This window comes from Glossina fuscipes, unplaced genomic scaffold (assembly GCF_014805625.2).
Source record: "Glossina fuscipes isolate IAEA_lab_2018 unplaced genomic scaffold, Yale_Gfus_2 0, whole genome shotgun sequence".
Classification (NCBI taxonomy): domain Eukaryota; kingdom Metazoa; phylum Arthropoda; class Insecta; order Diptera; family Glossinidae; genus Glossina; species Glossina fuscipes.
Genome location: NW_023998414.1, coordinates 41,410,681 through 41,430,606, shown reverse-complemented (window position 1 = coordinate 41,430,606; position 19,926 = coordinate 41,410,681). Strand labels below are relative to the sequence as shown.

The 19,926-nt window shown below is 32.4% G+C and overlaps 4 protein-coding genes across 6 annotated transcripts in view; 3 read left to right on the top strand and 1 right to left on the bottom strand.

Annotated features, from left to right (window-relative positions):
- LOC119644654 (probable cationic amino acid transporter) overlaps positions 1 to 2,498 on the top strand; it is a 24,143-nt gene extending 21,645 nt beyond the window's left edge. Inside the window, exons 9-12 of the mRNA XM_038044311.1 lie at positions 369 to 534; positions 618 to 834; positions 919 to 1,045; positions 2,185 to 2,498. Coding sequence (XP_037900239.1) covers positions 369 to 534; positions 618 to 834; positions 919 to 1,045; positions 2,185 to 2,345 — 671 coding nt within the window. The 3' untranslated portion in view covers positions 2,346 to 2,498. The remainder of the gene's footprint in view (positions 1 to 368; positions 535 to 617; positions 835 to 918; positions 1,046 to 2,184) is intronic.
- Positions 2,499 to 8,798: 6,300 nt separating this feature from the next.
- Positions 8,799 to 12,750, top strand: LOC119641260 (AP-1 complex subunit beta-1). 3 transcript variants are annotated; one of them, XM_038039854.1, is made up of 5 exons: positions 8,799 to 8,931; positions 9,155 to 9,287; positions 9,372 to 10,415; positions 10,478 to 11,293; positions 11,350 to 12,750. In XM_038039854.1, exons 2-5 carry the CDS (start codon positions 9,180 to 9,182, stop codon positions 12,139 to 12,141), a joined length of 2,760 nt encoding a protein of 919 aa, XP_037895782.1. In that variant the 5' UTR covers positions 8,799 to 8,931; positions 9,155 to 9,179; the 3' UTR covers positions 12,142 to 12,750. The 3 variants fall into 3 exon arrangements, with proteins under 3 accessions (XP_037895782.1, XP_037895770.1, XP_037895790.1); XM_038039842.1 differs by having other exon boundaries at positions 8,799 to 8,946; XM_038039862.1 differs by lacking the exon at positions 8,799 to 8,931 and adding an exon at positions 9,005 to 9,034.
- A 1,271-nt stretch (positions 12,751 to 14,021) lies between these two features.
- On the top strand, positions 14,022 to 17,819 carry LOC119641707 (Golgi resident protein GCP60). Its single transcript, XM_038040504.1, has 4 exons — positions 14,022 to 14,517; positions 14,582 to 15,009; positions 16,656 to 17,123; positions 17,188 to 17,819. The coding sequence occupies exons 1-4, from the start codon at positions 14,436 to 14,438 to the stop codon at positions 17,602 to 17,604; spliced, it is 1,395 nt and encodes a 464-aa protein (XP_037896432.1). The 5' UTR covers positions 14,022 to 14,435; the 3' UTR covers positions 17,605 to 17,819.
- A 12-nt stretch (positions 17,820 to 17,831) lies between these two features.
- LOC119641714 (probable tRNA N6-adenosine threonylcarbamoyltransferase, mitochondrial) lies at positions 17,832 to 19,548 on the bottom strand. Its single transcript, XM_038040519.1, has 4 exons — positions 19,298 to 19,548; positions 19,109 to 19,242; positions 18,595 to 19,056; positions 17,832 to 18,302 (listed from the first exon to the last, which is right to left on the bottom strand). Exons 1-4 carry the CDS (start codon positions 19,492 to 19,494, stop codon positions 17,857 to 17,859), a joined length of 1,239 nt encoding a protein of 412 aa, XP_037896447.1. The 5' UTR covers positions 19,495 to 19,548; the 3' UTR covers positions 17,832 to 17,856.
- Positions 19,549 to 19,926: the final 378 nt, after the last annotated feature.

Below are 19,926 nucleotides of genomic sequence, written 5' to 3'. Positions count from 1 at the left end.
TCCAATATTATAGAGCATGAAAATATAAAACTTTTTCCTTTCTTTTTAGTCTCTTTTAGTACAACAGTGATGGGTATAAAAAATTCGGTCATGACCGAATATAATTTTCTTACTTCTCTTTTTTTTCTTTTTTTTTTTCTATTTTTTTCGGAACCTTGGCTAAGGCTGCACAGTCATATCAATACAAATGTTAAAATTTTTGCGAGTCAACAAAAAAAAAAAAAAAAAAAAAACATATATTTTTGTTTTTTTCTTTTTCTTTTGCAAAAAATTCTGCTGCAGCTTAGACCTTGATCTCATAATCACCGAGAATTTAATTTTCAAAATCCTAAATTTTCGTTTTTATTTCTTCGAAAAACTCTGCGCAGGCATGTATGTAACCAAACTGGTTGGCCTCATGTTCGGTCTCATATTCTTCTTGGATCTGTTTGCGGCCATTGGCTTGTCCGGTGGTTTCGCCATATTTATTTATTTCATTTTATTTATCGGCATATTTGTGATATTATTAATTATCTCAAGACAACCACAAAATAGGTAAAAAAAAGCATAACTTTTATTGCAAAATGATTAAATTCACCGCCCTATTTGTACTATCTTCTTGTCTATATACGTTTTAGATATGCTCTTGCGTTCCTTACACCAGGACTTCCATTTATTCCGGCCATTGCCATTACTGTTAATATTTATTTAATATTTAAGTTAAGCATCTTGACCTTAGTTAGATTTACTATATGGATGTCGTTGGGCTTCGTTATGTACTTTTATTATGGCATAACACACAGTACACTCGAGCAGACCACCGAAGAGCTGGAGTTAAAGGTTGATAAGGATTATGTAGGTTTTCATAAACAGTAATCAATTCAGTCGAAATTTCAAATAATGAGAAAAGTTTATCATCAATTTATTTGTTTTATGCAGAACAAGAATCGGACAAGTAGAGAAGAGAAAGCAGTGTGGGATCAACCATCCTATATGAATCAAAATCATGAACCGGTGTGGGCAAGCAAAGATAACACGCAACAGGCAGCGACAAAGCAATCAACAAGTAAGTTCTCTATATACGTTAAGCAACGACTAGTAAAACGTTAGGTGGGTGGAAGGCGGGGAGGGGGGGGGGGGGGGTGCATCAACGAAATTCGTCATTGAATATACAGCAGCCATTATCGATAGACTTCGAAATGTCCTCTTTCTTCACTTTAGATGTGAACAAACGATTTACATATGTCCATTGCTCTCTTTTAATCCGAATCCCTCGGGCCTGGAATTCTTGTTGCGCATACTCCTCAATAAAATGAAACTTTTCCTTAAACGTTACTTATACGTCGTGGTGAAAAGGAATAACATCGCATCCCACACCCATCACCGAAGGCGGTCAGGGGCATATTCATTTTGTCAAAACGTTTGCAATGCCCACAGGGACACTTCAGAGACAGTACAAATATTCTGTCATCAGCACCAAATGTTGAACCGATTTAAGCATATCCGAGCGTCCGTCTGTGTAATGTGTGTTATCAATATTCTGGCTTGACCGCAAAAATGAATCGATCGAAAGACACGTCTACTTAGAGCACATACCCTTTTATTCTTAAAATAGAAAACATCAGCCGCATTCACACAACGTAATAGAGTATGAAAACTCAATTCTCTTTCCTTTTCTTCTTAGGATCACGATGATCATTATAAAATAACCGAATAATATTTTCTTACATATACACACAGATACAGATAATAACTGGTGAATCTAGAAAATTCATTATGAGTTAAACAGTTTTCTCGCTTATTGCTAAGCATTACATTCTTACATCCTTATCCTTATTCTTGAGATTGAGAACAACTTTCATCTTTCACCTTTCTTTCGTAAAAATATGTCCTTTTCAATCAATTACATAAAAGGACCGTCGTTTCGCGGGCAGTGCGATAGACGGTGCCGTTCTATTGAAAATAAATATTGTCCATCGTCGATAGCATCATTTTCAGGTCAGTTCGTATGTGGCAGATCCAATTACACCGCATGCATATGCGTGAAAGCCTTCTAAGTTTTACTTAATCAATGCTACGATAATTATTCGAAAATGGCTCTGAATTCGAAATTGTTACACCTCTTGCCAAAAGACAAAGTCCTACTGTAAATATATTCATATCTTTATTTTTATTGATTTTCTTTGATTCGTTGGATTCGTTAAGAGACCCGCAATACTCGAAAACCATCATCGGCTACATCATCGTCACCGTCAAACCCTAGAACGACAAACGCTACAAATCAAGCCTTGAATGCTAACAATAGTACAAGCGGTTCGTTCAGTATGTTTATAGATGAAACGCAATTCCCAAAATGGGAAGATTAAGTGCCACAACCAGCAATTAACATAACAGAAAATCGAGATAAGATTGGCATTTAGCATTTAGTTAAACATATGAAACTTTATTCATCATTTATTTAATTCCTTTTACTCGTATAAATTATTTCATTTTCATTTAATATTCAATTCATTCAATTGAGTAAATTCAAAAAAAAAAAAAAAATCCGAATTATATACAAAAAAGAACATATGAGCAATGCTTAGAATATTTACAATTTTTAATATTTATTCTTTTGACTTCTAATAAATTATTATTAATAATTAAATAAGATGAAGCAAAAATTAAAAGTAAACTTATAAAATTAAAATTAAAAGAAAATAAATAATATATATACGAAAACGAAATAAAACAAAAAAAAAAAAAAAAAAATTAAATTAAATCCAACAAAAAATACAAAAGAATTGTAATGAAATGCAAAAATTAAATGTAAATATATAATATAACTAAGGCCACCTAAACTTTTCGTATAACATATATATAAAAAAGTAAATAAATAAATAAATAATTAAAGAAATTCTTTAAACCCAACACACATAAATAATTATAATCGCAAGTGTCTGCAAAGTTATGAAAAAAAAAACAAAAAATTCGTTTATATTATTCATTTTTTATTTTATTTTTTTTTTTATTTTCTTTTTTCTTTTACCGTAATATTATCGATTGACTCTTTAACTACATATATATGAAATTTCTTTGGATATTCTCCTTGAAAAGGTAAAAAGGAAAATATGTAAAAATGCTTATAAGCTTCGAATTTTTGATGCTTCAAGTGAAACATATGCCAATCGTATCTCTAGCTTTGCATGCCCACCAAAAACGTTTGGAAGATCCAAAAAGAAGCTTCAGAGATTCGATGACACATGTATATTTGTGATCAGCGTCAAATTCTAAATTAACTTAAGCACGTCCCTCTGTCCTTCCATTGTAAACACATTCGTGGCCGCGGAAGTTACGCTATCGACTTCAAGTTTAGCAGAAACATTGAAAATTCTTGCTTGCGGATAGAATTCGAAATCGGTGAACGAACACGCCTACAATACTACGAAAACTGAAAATACCTCGGCTTTTCAAAGAGGAATATAAAATTGCCTTTTCGCTCATTACTCATCAACTAGAGCAGACAAATCAACAAAAATTTGAACACATATTCTGCGAGTAACGCTGTAGGCAAAAATTGACTACGCATATCCGATGTTATAGAGAATGAAAATTGCATTTTTTTTTTTTTTAAATCATTTTAAGATGCAAAAGCCAATTTCAAATTCGGAATACATCTGAGCATGTGCGTCTGCCCAAATGACTCAAACAGATCGAGAATTTATGCTCTATAATTTCAAAATTCTTTTCATTTAACCCGAAATATAATTACTCGTCATAATCGTAATTTTTTTTTTTTTTTTTTTTTTTGTGTTTTAGACACAATCCGCTCTTAAACAAACAAATCAAAAAGTTTTAGTCGAGCAAGGCCAAGAATCATTAAACATCTATTTTGCTTAACGCAATTCTCCGCCAAACTTCCTTATAAAATATTAAAAACTTATACTATACCTGCTGCAAGTGCAGGTTTACTTCTCATAGGAGAAGGGGTCCGGAAAAACAGATGGTTCAGACTTATATGCAACCAATTTGTAGAATTAACTTCGGTAGTCGGTAGCCAAATAGTTCAATTCGATTCATTTTTGATAGCAAAACTCACAAGGACCCTTACCAGACTACTGACTACAGTTATAGAAACTTAAATCGCAAACTCAGACTTTGATGGTCGATCGGTATGTCCATTCTAAATTCTTTTAAGTGTTACACACCTTCACACAAACCGCACAAATATACCCTAATACCGCAAGCGATGTAGGGTTTGAAAAAAAGGGGAAAAATGATTAGTACTATAATTTACTTACCCCATAAATGATTAGATCTTAAAATAAAATTTAATTTTTTGTTTCCTTTAGTTTTTCATCTTTTTAAAAGCGAGTATAATAAAAAAACAAAACTATTTTATACGTTTTATTATTATATATATATACATTTAACTAAATTATATTTATATACAATGCATATTAAACGGAAACTATATACTTGCGGTTAAATAAACAAATATATATATATATACATATATATATGTATATATGTACATATATATATATATATATATATATATATATATATATATATATATATATATACAAGTTAAAAAGTATCCAATATGTATAAGTATTTTTATTGTATATTTTACATTAACATATACATATAGTATATTATTATTAATAATATAGTTAAAAATCAAATATTTACTTACCCATATTGCAAATAAGAAGAATTTAAAACTAAAAAAGCTAAGCAAAATCAAAGTTTAAACACACACTACATACCAAAAATATAAAAATCTTAATTTATATATATATATATATTGTTCAATTTGTTTATGCACATTATTTTATTCATTTAATATTAATAACATATCTAACATATGTAAATATATTTTAAATGGGATTATTTTTATATATAAAAAAAAAGAAAAAAAAAAGAAAAAAAAAAGAACACAAAAACAATCTAGCAGATCTAACTCATATCTTTGGTTAATAATCGTACACAAGGCAAAAGGGAGATAGCTAAGGCTATAGAAATGTAGCGCAACCACAACTAAGGCAAAAACAAAAGGAAAAAAAAAAAATAATAGAAACAAATTAAGTTATATATAGTACTCAAGAAAACTTCCACCTAAGAGAAATGATATTGATATATAAATGCAACAAGACATACATATATATATACAAAATGAAACGTTATTACTACAAAAATTAAGCACTTTACGAAACCACCTTTAAAACTTACTCGAAGCAAAAAAAGAAGAAGAAGAAGAAGAAGAAGAAAAGATAAACCGACAAATTATTATATTTAAGAAAGACATAACAACATTTACATAAAATAAATAGAATCTAATAATCTTATACCAATGAAAACTGCTGAAGAAGAACAAGAAAATAACGCTAAACTAATTTATATTTAGAAAATAGAAAAAAATAAAAATAAAAAAAAGGAAACAGTTAATGAAACCATTACTAAAGTAATATCTATTTAAGGGAATTGGGGTTTCATTCGTTGTTTTTCAAAAAAATGAAAATAATTATTCAATTCAATCCAATTTTTCGAAGGAATTTTCATTTCTCTTTACATACTGATTGTAGCCAGCAATATGCATAAGTGGTCCCATAAAATATGCATATGTAATGCTGGGTCCGAAAAATTGTATTGATTTTATTTATAACCTCAAAAATCGTTGTCTATTTCCAAATCAATGTTGAGAGTTATGAAGGCGATGCAATGAATGATTTGATTTTTGATACCATTTTTCTCGCACTCAGCAGTATGTTTAAAGGATGTAAAATTCTCAGCTGATTTAATCATGTCGATCCATCCATCCATCCATTCATCCGCCAAGCTGGATATGGACGACTCCTATTTGTAGGAGTTAAGGGGGGAAAAGAAATTTTCAATTTTTCAAGGCCATAATTCAAGTTTGAAAATCCACTAATCCAATGCAACTACTACAAATAAGTAAATCATACAACAACAACAGCACAATATTTATCGAAGACTTAGCAAAACTGTTTTCCAACTCCATTAAAAAAATGTTAACAAAAATGAATTATCATGAAACGCAGATCAACAGGAAAGCTTATTACTTGCAACTTATAAGAGATCCGATCTAGACATTGATAGAAATTATCAAAGAGTTTGTGTTGCAAAGGTACAGTCCTAATCGTTTAACCGATATATTTCTACGCTCGAGAAAAAAAAACACACTGCATTTTCTTCACATTTTTCGTAATGTTCACAATGATGTCGATCTTAAACATGCGAAGATAGCTTCCTTTTAAATATTTTCTTTCCTCTTAACGGAAGAAAATAATTTTTCGATTCCTTAAAAAGTAAATGCAAGCACAACTAAGATGATTTAAAAAAATATTTTTTTTTTTTTTTTTTTTCTTTGTTTATTTCCAAAAGACTGAATTACAGAAATTAAAAATAATTTTAATTTAATTATCTGTTTTATTTCATTTTTATATTTACTAAACGTTTCAAGAACATCTTGTAATGACAAGATTGAAAATAAAATATATTATCTGAATAAATAATTATTACTATTGTTATTGTATAATACACTTTTACATTATTAAATATCTAACATACATACATTAAAGTATTAATTAATAATAATGCTTTCTTCCTTTTTTTTTTAATAACATATTCATATTAAAAATTAAAAGAACAAAGCCATACATTGTTGTAAAGTAATCACCATCATCATAGAGAAAAGAATGTTACAAATAAAAAGAAAAATATTAATTATGACAAAGCCTGCATTATTAACTCAGTTTATAACAAAAAAAAAAAAAAAAAAAAGAAAAAAGATTATCTAAATATATAATCATTAATTCTTAATTAAATTGTAATTTATTAAAAGCCAGCAAAAGTTTCCATCTCTACTCTCTTTTATTTTATGTGGTTTTCAAATACATATAATTAAGATTTAACACTTTAATAACAATTATCATAAAAGAAATGGTATTAATAAACATTTATTTGTTGAATATTAAATTGAGTTTTTTTTTTTTCTTGCTTTCTTCAATTTTTGAAATATAGAAAAAAATACAGAAATAAATAAAATGAGAACGCGCCATATGCGCTTTAGCACAATGACGCGTTATTTCTATTTTCGGGATGGGGCTTTAACTATACGGCGAGACTTTGTGGGGATTGTCAAATCATTTGCTTTTTTAGGCATAGATATAAATAAAATAAAATGAAAAAAAAGACCAAAAGATATAAGGACTTTTAAGTTAAGTCTAGAAATTATTTATCTAATTTATGTTTTTTACGACAGTTACGGCGAGTCGGCATTAAATTATGAATTGATTTAAGCACGTCCGCCTGTCCGTCTGTGCAATGAATCTTGTGAACATTCATTCTGCCGTTCGCAAAAATGAAGGTATTGCCCATACACTTGTAAAAGAATTGGAACATGATCCGAACTTTGCAAACAACCCTCCCAAAACGCGCTCCCGCCTATATAACAAAAACTGTGAACACCTCTGCTTTCTGTGTCTTTCGCTTGCTACTCATAGAGTACAACCGCGGTGATTCTGAAAATAGAAAAAATCAGCCGCGCCCATTCAATATTGTAGAATATGAAAATTTAGTTCTTTCCTCTTTTTAGGATCACTGTGATGGGTATAAAAAATTCGCCCACGACCGAATATAATGTTTTTTTTTTTTATTATTAATTTAAATCTTTTCCATGCTATGCGGCTTAAAATTTTAGTTTGTATTCTACCTTACGTTATAAAAATTGAATACAAGCAATAAAGGTGATGTATGTCCAATTGTCAAATCACAGCATTTTTAACCCATTCTTTTACTTTGTTTTATTACGTCACAAAAGTATTTGTAAAGTATAATTTGCTTTTACATCAATTTACTTATTGTTGTTTTCATGCATTTATTGTTTGCATTTACGTCGATTTCTTTATTTTGACTTCTCAAACCATATGTTGTAGTGCGGATCTAAATCGATTTTGTTGCCTTCTCTTTTGAAATGATAAGGTAAATCGCTTGCGTCTCTTTAACCCAAACAGCGGAATAACGCATCATTGTGTGGAAGGTCTTTGGACGTCAGCTATCGAAAATAGACTCATAACTACCGGAGGCTGATACAATGACGCGTCATTGGCGTTTACAGCTTAAAAACTCTGAAATGGTTAAGCAATGGACAGTCGCAGTATTGTATTATTTTACAGGAAAATGTAAACAAAAACATATGGTTTTAGAACTAAAAATAAAAAAATTAACGTAAACATAAACAATAGGTTTATAAAAAGCAACAGTAGGTTGCTGAGATCTCGAACTTATTTAGATCGATTAATATGATCAATAGTAATTGGCACTCTTGGTCATGGGTTTTCTTTTCAAAGACATATAGATAAACAAATTTATATAGAAAAAAAAATACCGAAGTTAATAGAGCATCAATTATCGCCTGTCTAAAAAACAATTTGGTGATTACATTTCTTTACTTCAACTTTAAAGTCTTTAAAGGTCCTTTTTATTTGTTTTTCATTTCTTAGAAAACAAAAATTGCAATTCACATAATATATAAAAAACTACGTTTGTGTAAGATAAACATATATGAGATAAATAATTTCTAAATTTAAAATAAACTGTTTTTATTTGCTCTTCATCATTGTTTTCTTATTGTGTTATTTGTTTATATATAGGCGAAGTCATATGATTTGTCAATTCCCATAAAGTTTTGTAAAATGTGGAGAAAGTTGGAGTCTCAACCCGAAAATAGAAATAACATATATTATCATGTGGCTACACTTTGAGTTTTGAAATTAATACGAGGTGACACTATTAATGATTTGTCAGCCATTATATATCTAATCTAACAACTACATTACTCTTTTTGCCTTCTAATAGAGAAAAAACTGAAAGCTTTCAGAAAATAAGAAAATTACTTGTGCTCAGAAAATAAAAAAATTACTTGTGGGAATTAACTCAAATTTTAGTGTAATAATAGAAAGCGTAAATATACAAAAAGAGAGAAGAAAATATGAATCTATAATGCGACATTATTATACTTTTATAAGAAAATTCTCAGATAATTTACAACGTTAGACACGCCCCATAAAAACATTAGAAACTTTTACTTTTTTGTTTTTTTGATTGAAAATATCGAAGTTCATTCACAAAAACTATTCGTTTTGGTTTTTTTTTTCACTCTAATTCTCAGAAAGACGTTGCAATCTCAATAAAAGATGACCGATTCGAAGTATTTTACTACCACCAAAAAGGGTGAAATTTTCGAATTGAAATCGGAACTAAATAATGATAAGAAGGAAAAGAAAAAGGAGGCAGTGAAAAAGGTTTAAGCGTATATCTATATATATATATATATATATATATAATATAATCAATATTAAAGCTTCATGATATAATTGATTTTCTAGGTCATTGCCAGTATGACAGTAGGAAAGGATGTATCGGCTTTGTTTCCCGATGTGGTAAATTGTATGCAAACTGACAATTTGGAGTTAAAAAAATTGGTTTATTTGTATTTAATGAATTATGCGAAATCTCAACCCGATATGGCTATTATGGCTGTTAACACCTTTGTCAAAGATTGCGAAGATTCCAATCCATTGATAAGAGCTTTGGCTGTTCGTACAATGGGTTGTATACGTGTTGATAAAATAACTGAATATTTGTGCGAACCTTTGCGCAAATGCTTGAAAGACGAAGATCCTTATGTCCGCAAAACAGCTGCTGTCTGCGTAGCTAAATTATACGACATCTCTTCGTCCATGGTAGAGGATCAAGGCTTTTTAGATCAACTAAAAGATTTATTATCCGATTCAAATCCCATGGTTGTGGCCAATGCGGTAGCCGCTTTAAGCGAAATCAATGAATCGAGTCAATCAGGCCAACCATTAGTTGAAATGAATTCGGTCACTATTAATAAACTGCTGACCGCTCTCAATGAGTGCACTGAGTGGGGACAAGTTTTTATTTTAGACTCGCTGGCCAATTACAGTCCAAAAGATGAAAGGGAAGCTCAGTCTATTTGCGAACGTATAACCCCACGATTGGCTCATGCCAATGCTGCAGTGGTCTTAAGCGCCGTTAAAGTTTTAATGAAGCTCTTGGAAATGCTTTCGAGTGATAGCGACTTTTGTGCTACCTTAACTAAAAAACTGGCACCACCTTTAGTTACTCTATTATCCTCCGAGCCCGAAGTACAATATGTAGCCTTGCGTAACATCAATTTAATTGTTCAGAAACGTCCCGATATCTTGAAACATGAAATGAAAGTGTTCTTTGTAAAGTATAACGATCCAATATATGTAAAATTGGAAAAGTTAGATATTATGATACGTTTGGCTAATCAAAGCAATATAGCGCAAGTCTTGAGCGAATTAAAAGAATATGCTACCGAGGTCGATGTGGACTTCGTCCGGAAAGCTGTGAGAGCTATTGGTCGATGCGCTATTAAGGTTTGAGAATGGGACGCATATTTTAAAAAGTTTGTTAGAATTCATTTTTCTCTTTTTTGTAGGTAGAACCCTCTGCAGAACGTTGTGTTTCCACTTTACTTGATCTTATACAAACGAAAGTCAATTATGTAGTGCAGGAGGCCATAGTTGTCATAAAAGATATTTTCCGTAAATATCCAAACAAATACGAGAGTATCATCAGCACTCTGTGCGAGAATTTGGATACCTTAGATGAACCAGAGGCAAGAGCTTCTATGGTTTGGATTATTGGTGAATATGCCGAACGTATTGATAATGCCGACGAATTATTGGACAGTTTCCTGGAAGGTTTTCAAGATGAAAACGCCCAAGTGCAGTTACAACTTCTAACAGCGGTCGTAAAACTGTTTTTAAAGCGTCCTTCTGATACGCAGGAGTTAGTCCAACACGTTTTGTCTTTGGCAACTCAGGATTCGGATAATCCTGATTTAAGAGACCGTGGTTTCATTTATTGGCGTCTGTTATCTACAGACCCGGCTGCTGCTAAGGAAGTGGTACTGGCTGATAAGCCTTTAATATCAGAGGAAACTGATTTATTAGAACCTACATTACTAGACGAATTGATTTGTCACATTAGTTCGTTGGCTAGCGTTTATCATAAACCACCTACAGCATTTGTAGAGGGCCGCGGTGCCGGTGTACGCAAATCACTACCCAACAGAGCCAATACAGTGGGAGAAACAGAGACCAGTGGCAGTGGTGGAGAAGCTATGGTTATACCCAATCAAGAATCTTTGATAGGAGATTTACTATCTATGGATATAAATGCGCCTTCGATGCCCAATTCGGCCCCGAACAATATGGGTGTAGATTTGCTGGGCGGTGGTTTAGACATATTGGTAATTCATGGTTTGTAATTTTCAAAGAATTATTAATGGTTTTTAAATTTATTTAGCTAGGTGGCCCTCCGACTGAGCCGGCTGCTGGTGGAGGCGCTACTAGTTTATTGGGAGACATATTCGGGTTGGGCGGCAATGCTTTGAATATTGGATTGCAAATACCCAAAATAGTTTGGCTACCCGCGGAGAAGGGTAAAGGTTTGGAAATACAAGGCAGTTTTTCTCGGCGTAATGGCGAAGTTTTTATGGAAATGAAATTTACCAATAAAGCAATGCAACCCATGAACAGTTTTGCTATACAACTTAACAAAAACAGCTTCGGTCTAATACCTGGCCAGCCTTTACAAGTAGCTCCTTTGCCTCCTAATCAAACTTCGGAAGTAAGCTTACCTTTGGCCACCCAAGGGCCAATACAACGTATGGAACCTTTAAACAATCTTCAGGTGGCCGTTAAGAATAATATCGGTATATTCTATTTTGCCTGTTTGGTTCACGGCAACGTTCTCTTTGCCGAAGATGGACAACTGGATAAAAGAGTATTTTTGAACACTTGGAAAGAAATACCCGCAGCCAATGAGATGCAATATAGCTTAAGTGGTGTAATCGGCACTACGGACGGCATTGCCTCTAAAATGACAACTAATAACGTCTTCACCATTGCCAAACGCAATGTGGAAGGCCAAGATATGCTGTATCAGTCCCTTAAATTAACCAATAACATATGGGTACTATTGGAATTGAAATTACAACCAGGTAATCCTGATGCTACGCTTAGCTTGAAATCACGCTCGGTCGAAGTTGCACCGATGATTTTTGCTGCATATGAAGCCATTATACGTGCTCCATAAATTTCGAATCATAATGTTAGAAAAAAAAAACTTTACGTTATATCTCATAGATGTTTGGTAAGTGAAACGTCTCACGATTTGTTTGTAGTATATTTTGTAACAGCTATAATTAAGATACATTCCTTTAAGCAAAGTATTGAACAGACAACCATATAATTGTTCCCAATACTAAAAGTTATAAATCACGAAATTCGTATATATGCTTTAACCATTTAAATGTTATTATCTCGCAAAATCTAAATAAATGTTTAAAGATATAGAATATTCTTCATCTTTGAAATGGGTCGAATTCTGCTACCAATTGGAGTCGCTGAAAGCAATTTTCGGAGCAATTACCTTCAATACACTATCAGCAAAAATTTGAATATAACAATTTACAATTTGCTAAAACGAGTCAACGCGAAATTAATAAAAAAAGTCTGCAAATCTTTAAAGGGAAAGTGCCATCAACGTGTCTACCAATTATAATTGACTGTAAAGTATAGGAAGTATTTATTTTGCAAAAAATCGCAGCAGAGACCGCATTGAAAACCCTAAAAAAAGATAAAAGAAGTGAAAATAATCGTAACAGTTGAGAATTCTTTCATGAGAGTATATATTTTGCAATTTTAATATTGAAATAATTTAATTTTCAACAAGCTTAATCAATTTCATCAAATTTAAATTTCTTTAAATGTTTGAAAATAGTTTTCTTACAAAACCAACAATTTTGAAAAAGACGTTCGAAAACGTTGCCAAAAAGCAAACCCTTTCCAAAACATTGTATTCGATTTCTTTTTCTGTCTTCTTCCTCTTTTGTTATTCAAAAAAATTTGCTGGGATGCGTAAAAAAGGCCAGAGTTTTTTGTTTGGGCCTTAGTAAAGTTGGGGTTCGACTGTAATTGAAGTGTAATTGCGTTTTTCGAATAAATAAGCTTCAAATGGTACGCATAATAGGAAGTATGTTATATGACATTATTCTATCAGAAAGATTACGAAAAAAATGCAAGTAAAATGATTAAATATTAATAACAATAATAAAATAAAAAAAATTAATACAAAAACAAATAAACTCTTTGATTGATTAGAAAAACAAAGAATAAAGAACAAATAATATAAAGGAAGCAGCGCATCGAAATAGACTTCACTGGGGCAGTTAAAGAAATGAAAAAAAAATGCTAACACGTATTGTTCTGTCAAATTTATTTTAAATTGAAAATGTATCGACTTATTGCTTGCTATGCTCATCTCTAATATAAGCTAAAATTACAACGCATACAATACAAATTAATTGGAGTTAGTATGAAATAGCCAAGAATTATATAAATTTTGAACTTAAAGAGAATAGTCGTCACCACCTTTGCTTATACTCCCACAAATTAAATAAGAAAAAGCGTTGACACAATAAAAACCTCGCTTGTCTGCGTTACCATATCATTTCAGTAATGATTTCCTTTAGAAAAAATATGGTCCGATTAGCAAAGAAAATTATAATAATTAACATAAAAAAAGCAAAACTTGTTTGAAATTGAATATTCATTTTTCGAATTGACTAATAAAAAAATTTTATGATGTTATAGAATATCCTTTATTATTACTAAATGTTCCTTTATTTGAAGATTACTCTTTAATATAATGTACTTTAATAAGAACATATGACAAATATATTTCAAGTTCAATGTTAATCGCCTTTATTGCTTTTTTCCATTTCTTTGAAAATAATATGTGATAATAATAATATAAAAAATCGAAATTCCGCACAATATAACGTAATATGAAACATAAAGTTAGATAAATAGTTTGTAAATTTGAAATAAGTTATTTTGATTTCTTGTAACTTTGTCTCCTTGTTTTGTACGTACAAAACCATATGATTTGCAAGTTGATACCCAGGCTCGTAGAAAGTTGAACAATTTTTCGGGATGCGCACTTTATTGTGTTCGTTTGTATTGTTTCCCTGATGTTCAACTTTTGTTCTCAGATCCAAAAACGAGGCGAAGCTTTATTGTGTCACATCTCCCACCTCCACGCTCACCAACCAACAAGACGTTGCTTCGAACATCAGTAATTTAATTCCCAGTCTTTACGGCGTTTTTTCCCCAAGACCGCCAGCACAGAAATATCATTGCCGGCAAAAAATCCCAAATTTTTTAACAAAACATTAAACGCTAAACTCTGCTAGTAAAAAAAAACTCTGACAGTAGATAAGTTTTTTTTTTTTTGTTTTTCGTCATTTGTTTATGAATGAGGACAAAAAAAGGGTTTTAGAAAACTGTTTTTATTACACGCACTCGAACAGTATCTAGCAACAGATAATGGATAATAATTTAGCTGAGTTGGAAAAATGGGGGTTTCCATTACAAGAATTGTATCGCATTGCTCTGCAATTTTACAAACGTAAGAGAAATTAACATCAAAAAAGAAAAAAGTATAACTAATAAAATTGATATTTTTTTGCCAGAAAATTCCGGAAAAGCTGTACATCTCTCTTATGAGGATAATCTTAAATTGATAGCCTTTAAACAGCAGGCGTCTTTAGGTCCATTTGATCCGGAACATGCACCCGCCCTAGGAGTGTTGGACGTAATTGGCCGTGATCGCCGTTTGCATTGGCAAATGCTGGGAAATATCAGTCGCGAGCAGGCAATGGAGGGTTTCATTGATTTATTGGACACCATGTGCAATGCATTTCGCCCGTATGTAGAAGCAGTACGCAAAAACAGAGATGAAACCTTGAAAGAAGAGCTAAGACGTATGGAGTTAGAGAAGTTAGAAAATGATAAAAGAGAACGAGAACAGCAGGAAATGTTAGAAGAAGGATATAAAGAAGAAATGCAACGACGTCAATTGCAGGATGCTTTAAATAAACAAACATATCAACAATTCAAGGTGAAATACCGACGAAGTCTCATATTACAAATTGTATGAGTGTTTGCAAACCCTTTTTACCCCGAGGACATCTATTACAAACAGCCGAAAATAGAAAAAAAAGTTCCACGACCGGAATTATTCAGAATTGTTGCAAATTTTTAGATGTTGATCCGGTTGGCTTTAAACTTCCTCCAGATTACAGAGCCAAAATCGGAAAATTTGGCTTATAGTGACATCATAAAGGCAAAGGCAGTGCTTCTATTATTTGGGTTAGAAATGGTAGACTGATTTTAATTTAAATAACTGTCATGAGACCCATGTAAAATAATGTTTTCGTTCAAGTTTTTCCAGCTCATAGATTTTGTTACGTTACCTACGTACGTATGGCGCTGACTTGACTATAAGAAATTTTCGTACAGCCCGTTTGCCATTAAACCGTCTAAAAAAAATTGCAGCAATCCTTTTTTTATTGTCCAAAAAAAAAAAAAAAAAAAAAATTTAAAAAGCCGCATAAAACCTTCGTCAGAAATTTAAGTTTACAATATTGTGAGAACAAAATATGTCTTGTTTATGCTTTGAAAATGTTATAACCGACCTATGGCTACTATAATTTCTCTTTGTAACTTGCGTACGGCTGCTCGAATTTGTTGCATTCATCAATGAAGAATGGACGCAAATTAGATTCCGTTCGTGAAACTAGGGAATACGTTTCGTAGCATCTAAGCCGATTTAACCAAGCCCACCCGTTCCCGTTTGTTTGTTGCTAATGAAACACTCGCAGCAGCCAGACTTAAAATAGGGTACCAAAACTAGGCAACGATCACCCGTCGATCGAATTGTAAAATAATTGAGGTCTATACGATATCGACAAAAAATTATGGTTTGCGCTTCATATCACATATTGTTCTTAAAATTGATCGGTCTATAAACACCTACTCGCTATAAGAAAACAACATGGCACAAATATTCCTTGAGGAATAGTTTCACTTTGCGTTCATCAACAATTGGATCATTTTGTGCAAAAAAAAAAAAAAAAAAAATGAAAAAATTCATTAATGTTCGGATCTTCACTTATGAAAAGAATTTTCAAAGCTGGATTCTATACCTATGAGGCATAGTTTGCATTTAGAACAAAAAAGACAGAAAATTTTCGGAAAGAAAATGCTGAAAAGATTTCGAGATCTAGCGAGCGTTGCATTATTTTTTTCGAAAAATTGATTTTAAAAAACAAAAATAAGGGCGATTTGGGTTTATGTATTATGTATTATAGTCAATTCAAAATCTTTTGTGGATCGGGAAAATTTTAATTTATCAAAAACATGGCTTGATCCTTGTTAAAACGTCTTATCTTACTGTTTCAGTCAAAATTTAAAGGCAAGCGGATGAAAGTCAAGTGTTTACCTCTTAATCTCATCGAATCCCATTAGCATAGAGGTATTGAACATTTCTATTCTATTGTCTGCAAACATAAGCAAAAATCTAGAAACGCATAGTTTTCGACACTATAATGCAAATTACGCAGATTGCATCCAATTTATAGATGAAATATTTTTAAAGTTTTTTTCTTCAAAATTCCATAGTCTTTGTTAAGTAGTAATAAAACAAAATGCAAGACTGTTATATTGATAATTTATCGAAAAATGATCATCGTTCTATAATTACAGGCTTATGCGGAGAAACAATTTCCCGGTAATCCCGAACAGCAAGCGGTTTTAATTCATCAACTTCAACAGGAACACTATCATCAGTACATGCAACAATTACATATGCAAAGGCAACAGAGCACGGCCAGTAATAACAACAACAACTTCAACAATGTGGGTGCAGACAATCCTACACCTGACAGTGAAAATCAAGTAATCCTTGAGAATCAAAACCATGACACCGTCGACTTAACACAGGACGACTTGACCAACGATATGATGAACTTAAAACTAAACCCCAAAAGCGACTCAAATGAGCAGGAGCAGCAGCTACAACAGCAACAAATAAATAATAGCAATGAAGATGATTACATTATAATACAGCCGGCGAAAATTTGGACACGTCCAGATATAGAGGAATTTAAAGCTGATGTATCAGCGGGAGATGGCGACGGCGTTATAACTGTAGGTCACGGCGACACAATAACGGTGAGTGTTTGCCATATTATTGCAATTATTCATTTTATTGGGTATATTTTGGAAACACATATAGGTACGGGTTCCCACCAACGCCAATGGAAAGTGTATATTTTGGGAATTTGCTACGGATAATTACGACATAGGTTTTGGCATTTACTTTGAATGGAGTAAACCAATCACACAAGAAGTTACAGTGCACGTAAGTGACAGCGATGACGAAGACGAATTCCTTGACGAAGACTATTTATCGACCAACGAAGATTTGGAATGTGGTTCACTGACAAACGAGCGCAGTTCATTACCAAACAATTCCCCGTCGAAGGCGCCCATTTCAATAATAGTACCTATCTATCGACGTGAATGCTTTAACGAAGTGTACGTGGGCTCTCATGCTTACCCGGGGGAGGGTGTCTACCTATTAAAGTTTGATAACAGTTACAGCATTTGGCGATCAAAGACTTTGTATTACAGGGTATATTATGAACGTTAGATGTGAAAGAAGGAAAAATGCCGAACTTTTGCTTTTTTTTTTTTTCGGTTTTTTAAGTTACATTCGTTCTTCTATCTCTATAATAATGTGCTTATAAAATATCATAAATCGAGCTTTTTCAGTTGCATTCGGCTATATAACAATTGCTGTATGTGTATTTTATATTTATATAAACATTAACAAGCACTCATACACTACGACAGCCTATGTAAAAACCAAATAAAAATGTAATAATATTTTTTTAGTTCGCTATCATTCGTTTGCCACACGTCGGGGCTGTATCCATTTACATTTCATATTGGATTTGGTTACTTCATTTATTATACTTACACCTAATGGAACTTTACCCTTTATATCTAAATTATAATAATCCCATCGTAAGCTTTGAAAATTGGATAAAATTTGTTCGACACCATTCCACGCTATCATGACTCCATTGTCCGAACAATATTTTTTAGAAGGACGATATGTTTCACAATTATAATGCTTAGCTAAATTTGATAAGTCATCGAAAATGACATCGTTATTTGCTACGCCGCCTGATACCACCAGCGAACGTGGCTTCGCTTCAAAATAGTTGCGCGCAATACAAAATTCTAATGCTCGCTGTGTACGATGCATTAGGTGACGGCTAACAGCGTGCAAAAGTCCGGCACAGAAATCTGCATAATTACTAATAGCCGAATCGGGCGGAGTGCCTGTAAATTCAAATACAATCGCTTAGACAATTGTATATTGTATACATCTTGTCCAGTCCATATATACTGTACAACGGTAATCTATACGTGTCCTTATATGGAAAGCCATAATGTATGCATAATAAATTGATTATATCAGATAACATTGGCAACAGGTATTTTGGATTATTTTTTTTTTTTCCGAGTTCGATACATGCGTAACATTAAACAAAGTTAACACGTTCAGAATTTGTAATGGTCTAAGGTATAGTTATTGTTACACAAAATAAAAATACTTTTGAAATTTACTCACCTTCTTTTCTCTCTTGTTTATTTATGGAACGAAAGGAATTATTTTTAATACCAGCAAAACTGAAATTACAGTCGCGCGTTTGTGCCAGCGGTAAAGGGAATTGAAATGCTTCCGGTTGTTTCGCTAGCTTTGCAACTTCCTCAACTATTCGGCCGCCACTCCATTGACGATATTTTGGATTTATATATAAACGCAAACGTCTTACAATTTTATCAAACGCTTCGCCGGGAGCATCATCCAAACTTTCGCCAAGTAATAGAAATTCATGCGGGCCACGTACAAACGTTAACTGACAATGACCCCCACTAATTAACAAACATAAAAATGGATATGGTATGTCATGCTCTAGGCGCGCCTGTAACGCATGTGCCTCCATATGATGAACGGGCACCAAAGGCTTATTATAAGTACGCGCTAAAAAGCGGGCAAAACGTAAGCCCACCAATAGGCTTAAGGGTAAGCCTATAATGAATAGAATAGAAATTCCCGCAATTTATATAAGAATAAATCTTACCTGGCTTGGTTGTGACCGCGATCGCGTCAACTTCTTGCGCAGATATTTGAGCCTCTTGTAAACATTCCTCGAAGACGTGGGCAATTTTAGCACGATGTAAATCTTGGGCTCGCGGTGGTATAATTCCTCCATATCTTTAGAAAAGCATGAACAATATTATCATAATAAAATTATTTGCATTCACTGCACCTTATATGAAAGCTTTGCTGTGAATTCAAAATATTAGCCAAAACTCTATTATTTTCGTTATTTTCATGGCGAATCAACGCTATGCCGGTATCGTCACACGACGTTTCTATGCCTAAAACTGTTAAATTCCTTTTAATAAACTTTTGCCAAATATATGAAAAATTTTTATTAGTAATTTTCTGATGAATTATTAACATTTTTTCCAAACTAAAATTATTAATTTACTGCTATATAGTTGATATTTTGTTAGTACCGTTATTTCCGTTCGCGTTTTAAACAGCTGTTCTCAAAGAAACAAAAAACAATCACAAGGGGTTGTAATCTGCACAACAGATGATTCATTGCGCTGGCTAAAAAGGGTTCAATTGCAACAAGAACTAAACGGCCATATCTAAAGCTGTCCAACTGTAAATTCTATGCAATCTAAATTATTAATTTTTATCGTTTGCTTTCTAACAACTGTAATCTCTACGGACTGCAAATCAAGGCCATGTGAACACGAAGCATTTTGTCTGAGTGTTAATAAAGTTGGCAGTTAGTTTAGAAGGGGATCAGGATAAATTCGAATTTAAGTAGCAAGTCCACTTACCTTAATAAATAAATAATACAACTCTGTTAACACCTTAACA

Excerpts from the sequence above, each read along its gene's own strand:
- LOC119641260 (XM_038039854.1), top strand. The coding sequence starts at position 9,180 with ATGACCGATTCGAAGTATTTTACTACCACCAAAAAGGGTGAAATTTTC. Across the intron at positions 9,288-9,371 it reads AAAAGGAGGCAGTGAAAAAG|GTCATTGCCAGTATGACAGT; the intron begins GTTTAAGCGTAT and ends TTGATTTTCTAG. Across the intron at positions 11,294-11,349 it reads GCGGTGGTTTAGACATATTG|CTAGGTGGCCCTCCGACTGA; the intron begins GTAATTCATGGT and ends AAATTTATTTAG.
- LOC119641707 (XM_038040504.1), top strand. The coding sequence starts at position 14,436 with ATGGATAATAATTTAGCTGAGTTGGAAAAATGGGGGTTTCCATTACAA. Across the intron at positions 15,010-16,655 it reads AAACATATCAACAATTCAAG|GCTTATGCGGAGAAACAATT; the intron begins GTGAAATACCGA and ends CTATAATTACAG. Across the intron at positions 17,124-17,187 it reads GTCACGGCGACACAATAACG|GTACGGGTTCCCACCAACGC; the intron begins GTGAGTGTTTGC and ends AAACACATATAG.
- LOC119641714 (XM_038040519.1), bottom strand. The coding sequence starts at position 19,494 with ATGTTAATAATTCATCAGAAAATTACTAATAAAAATTTTTCATATATT. Across the intron at positions 19,243-19,297 it reads CAGCAAAGCTTTCATATAAG|ATATGGAGGAATTATACCAC; the intron begins GTGCAGTGAATG and ends GCTTTTCTAAAG. Across the intron at positions 19,057-19,108 it reads CGCGGTCACAACCAAGCCAG|GCTTACCCTTAAGCCTATTG; the intron begins GTAAGATTTATT and ends TATTCATTATAG.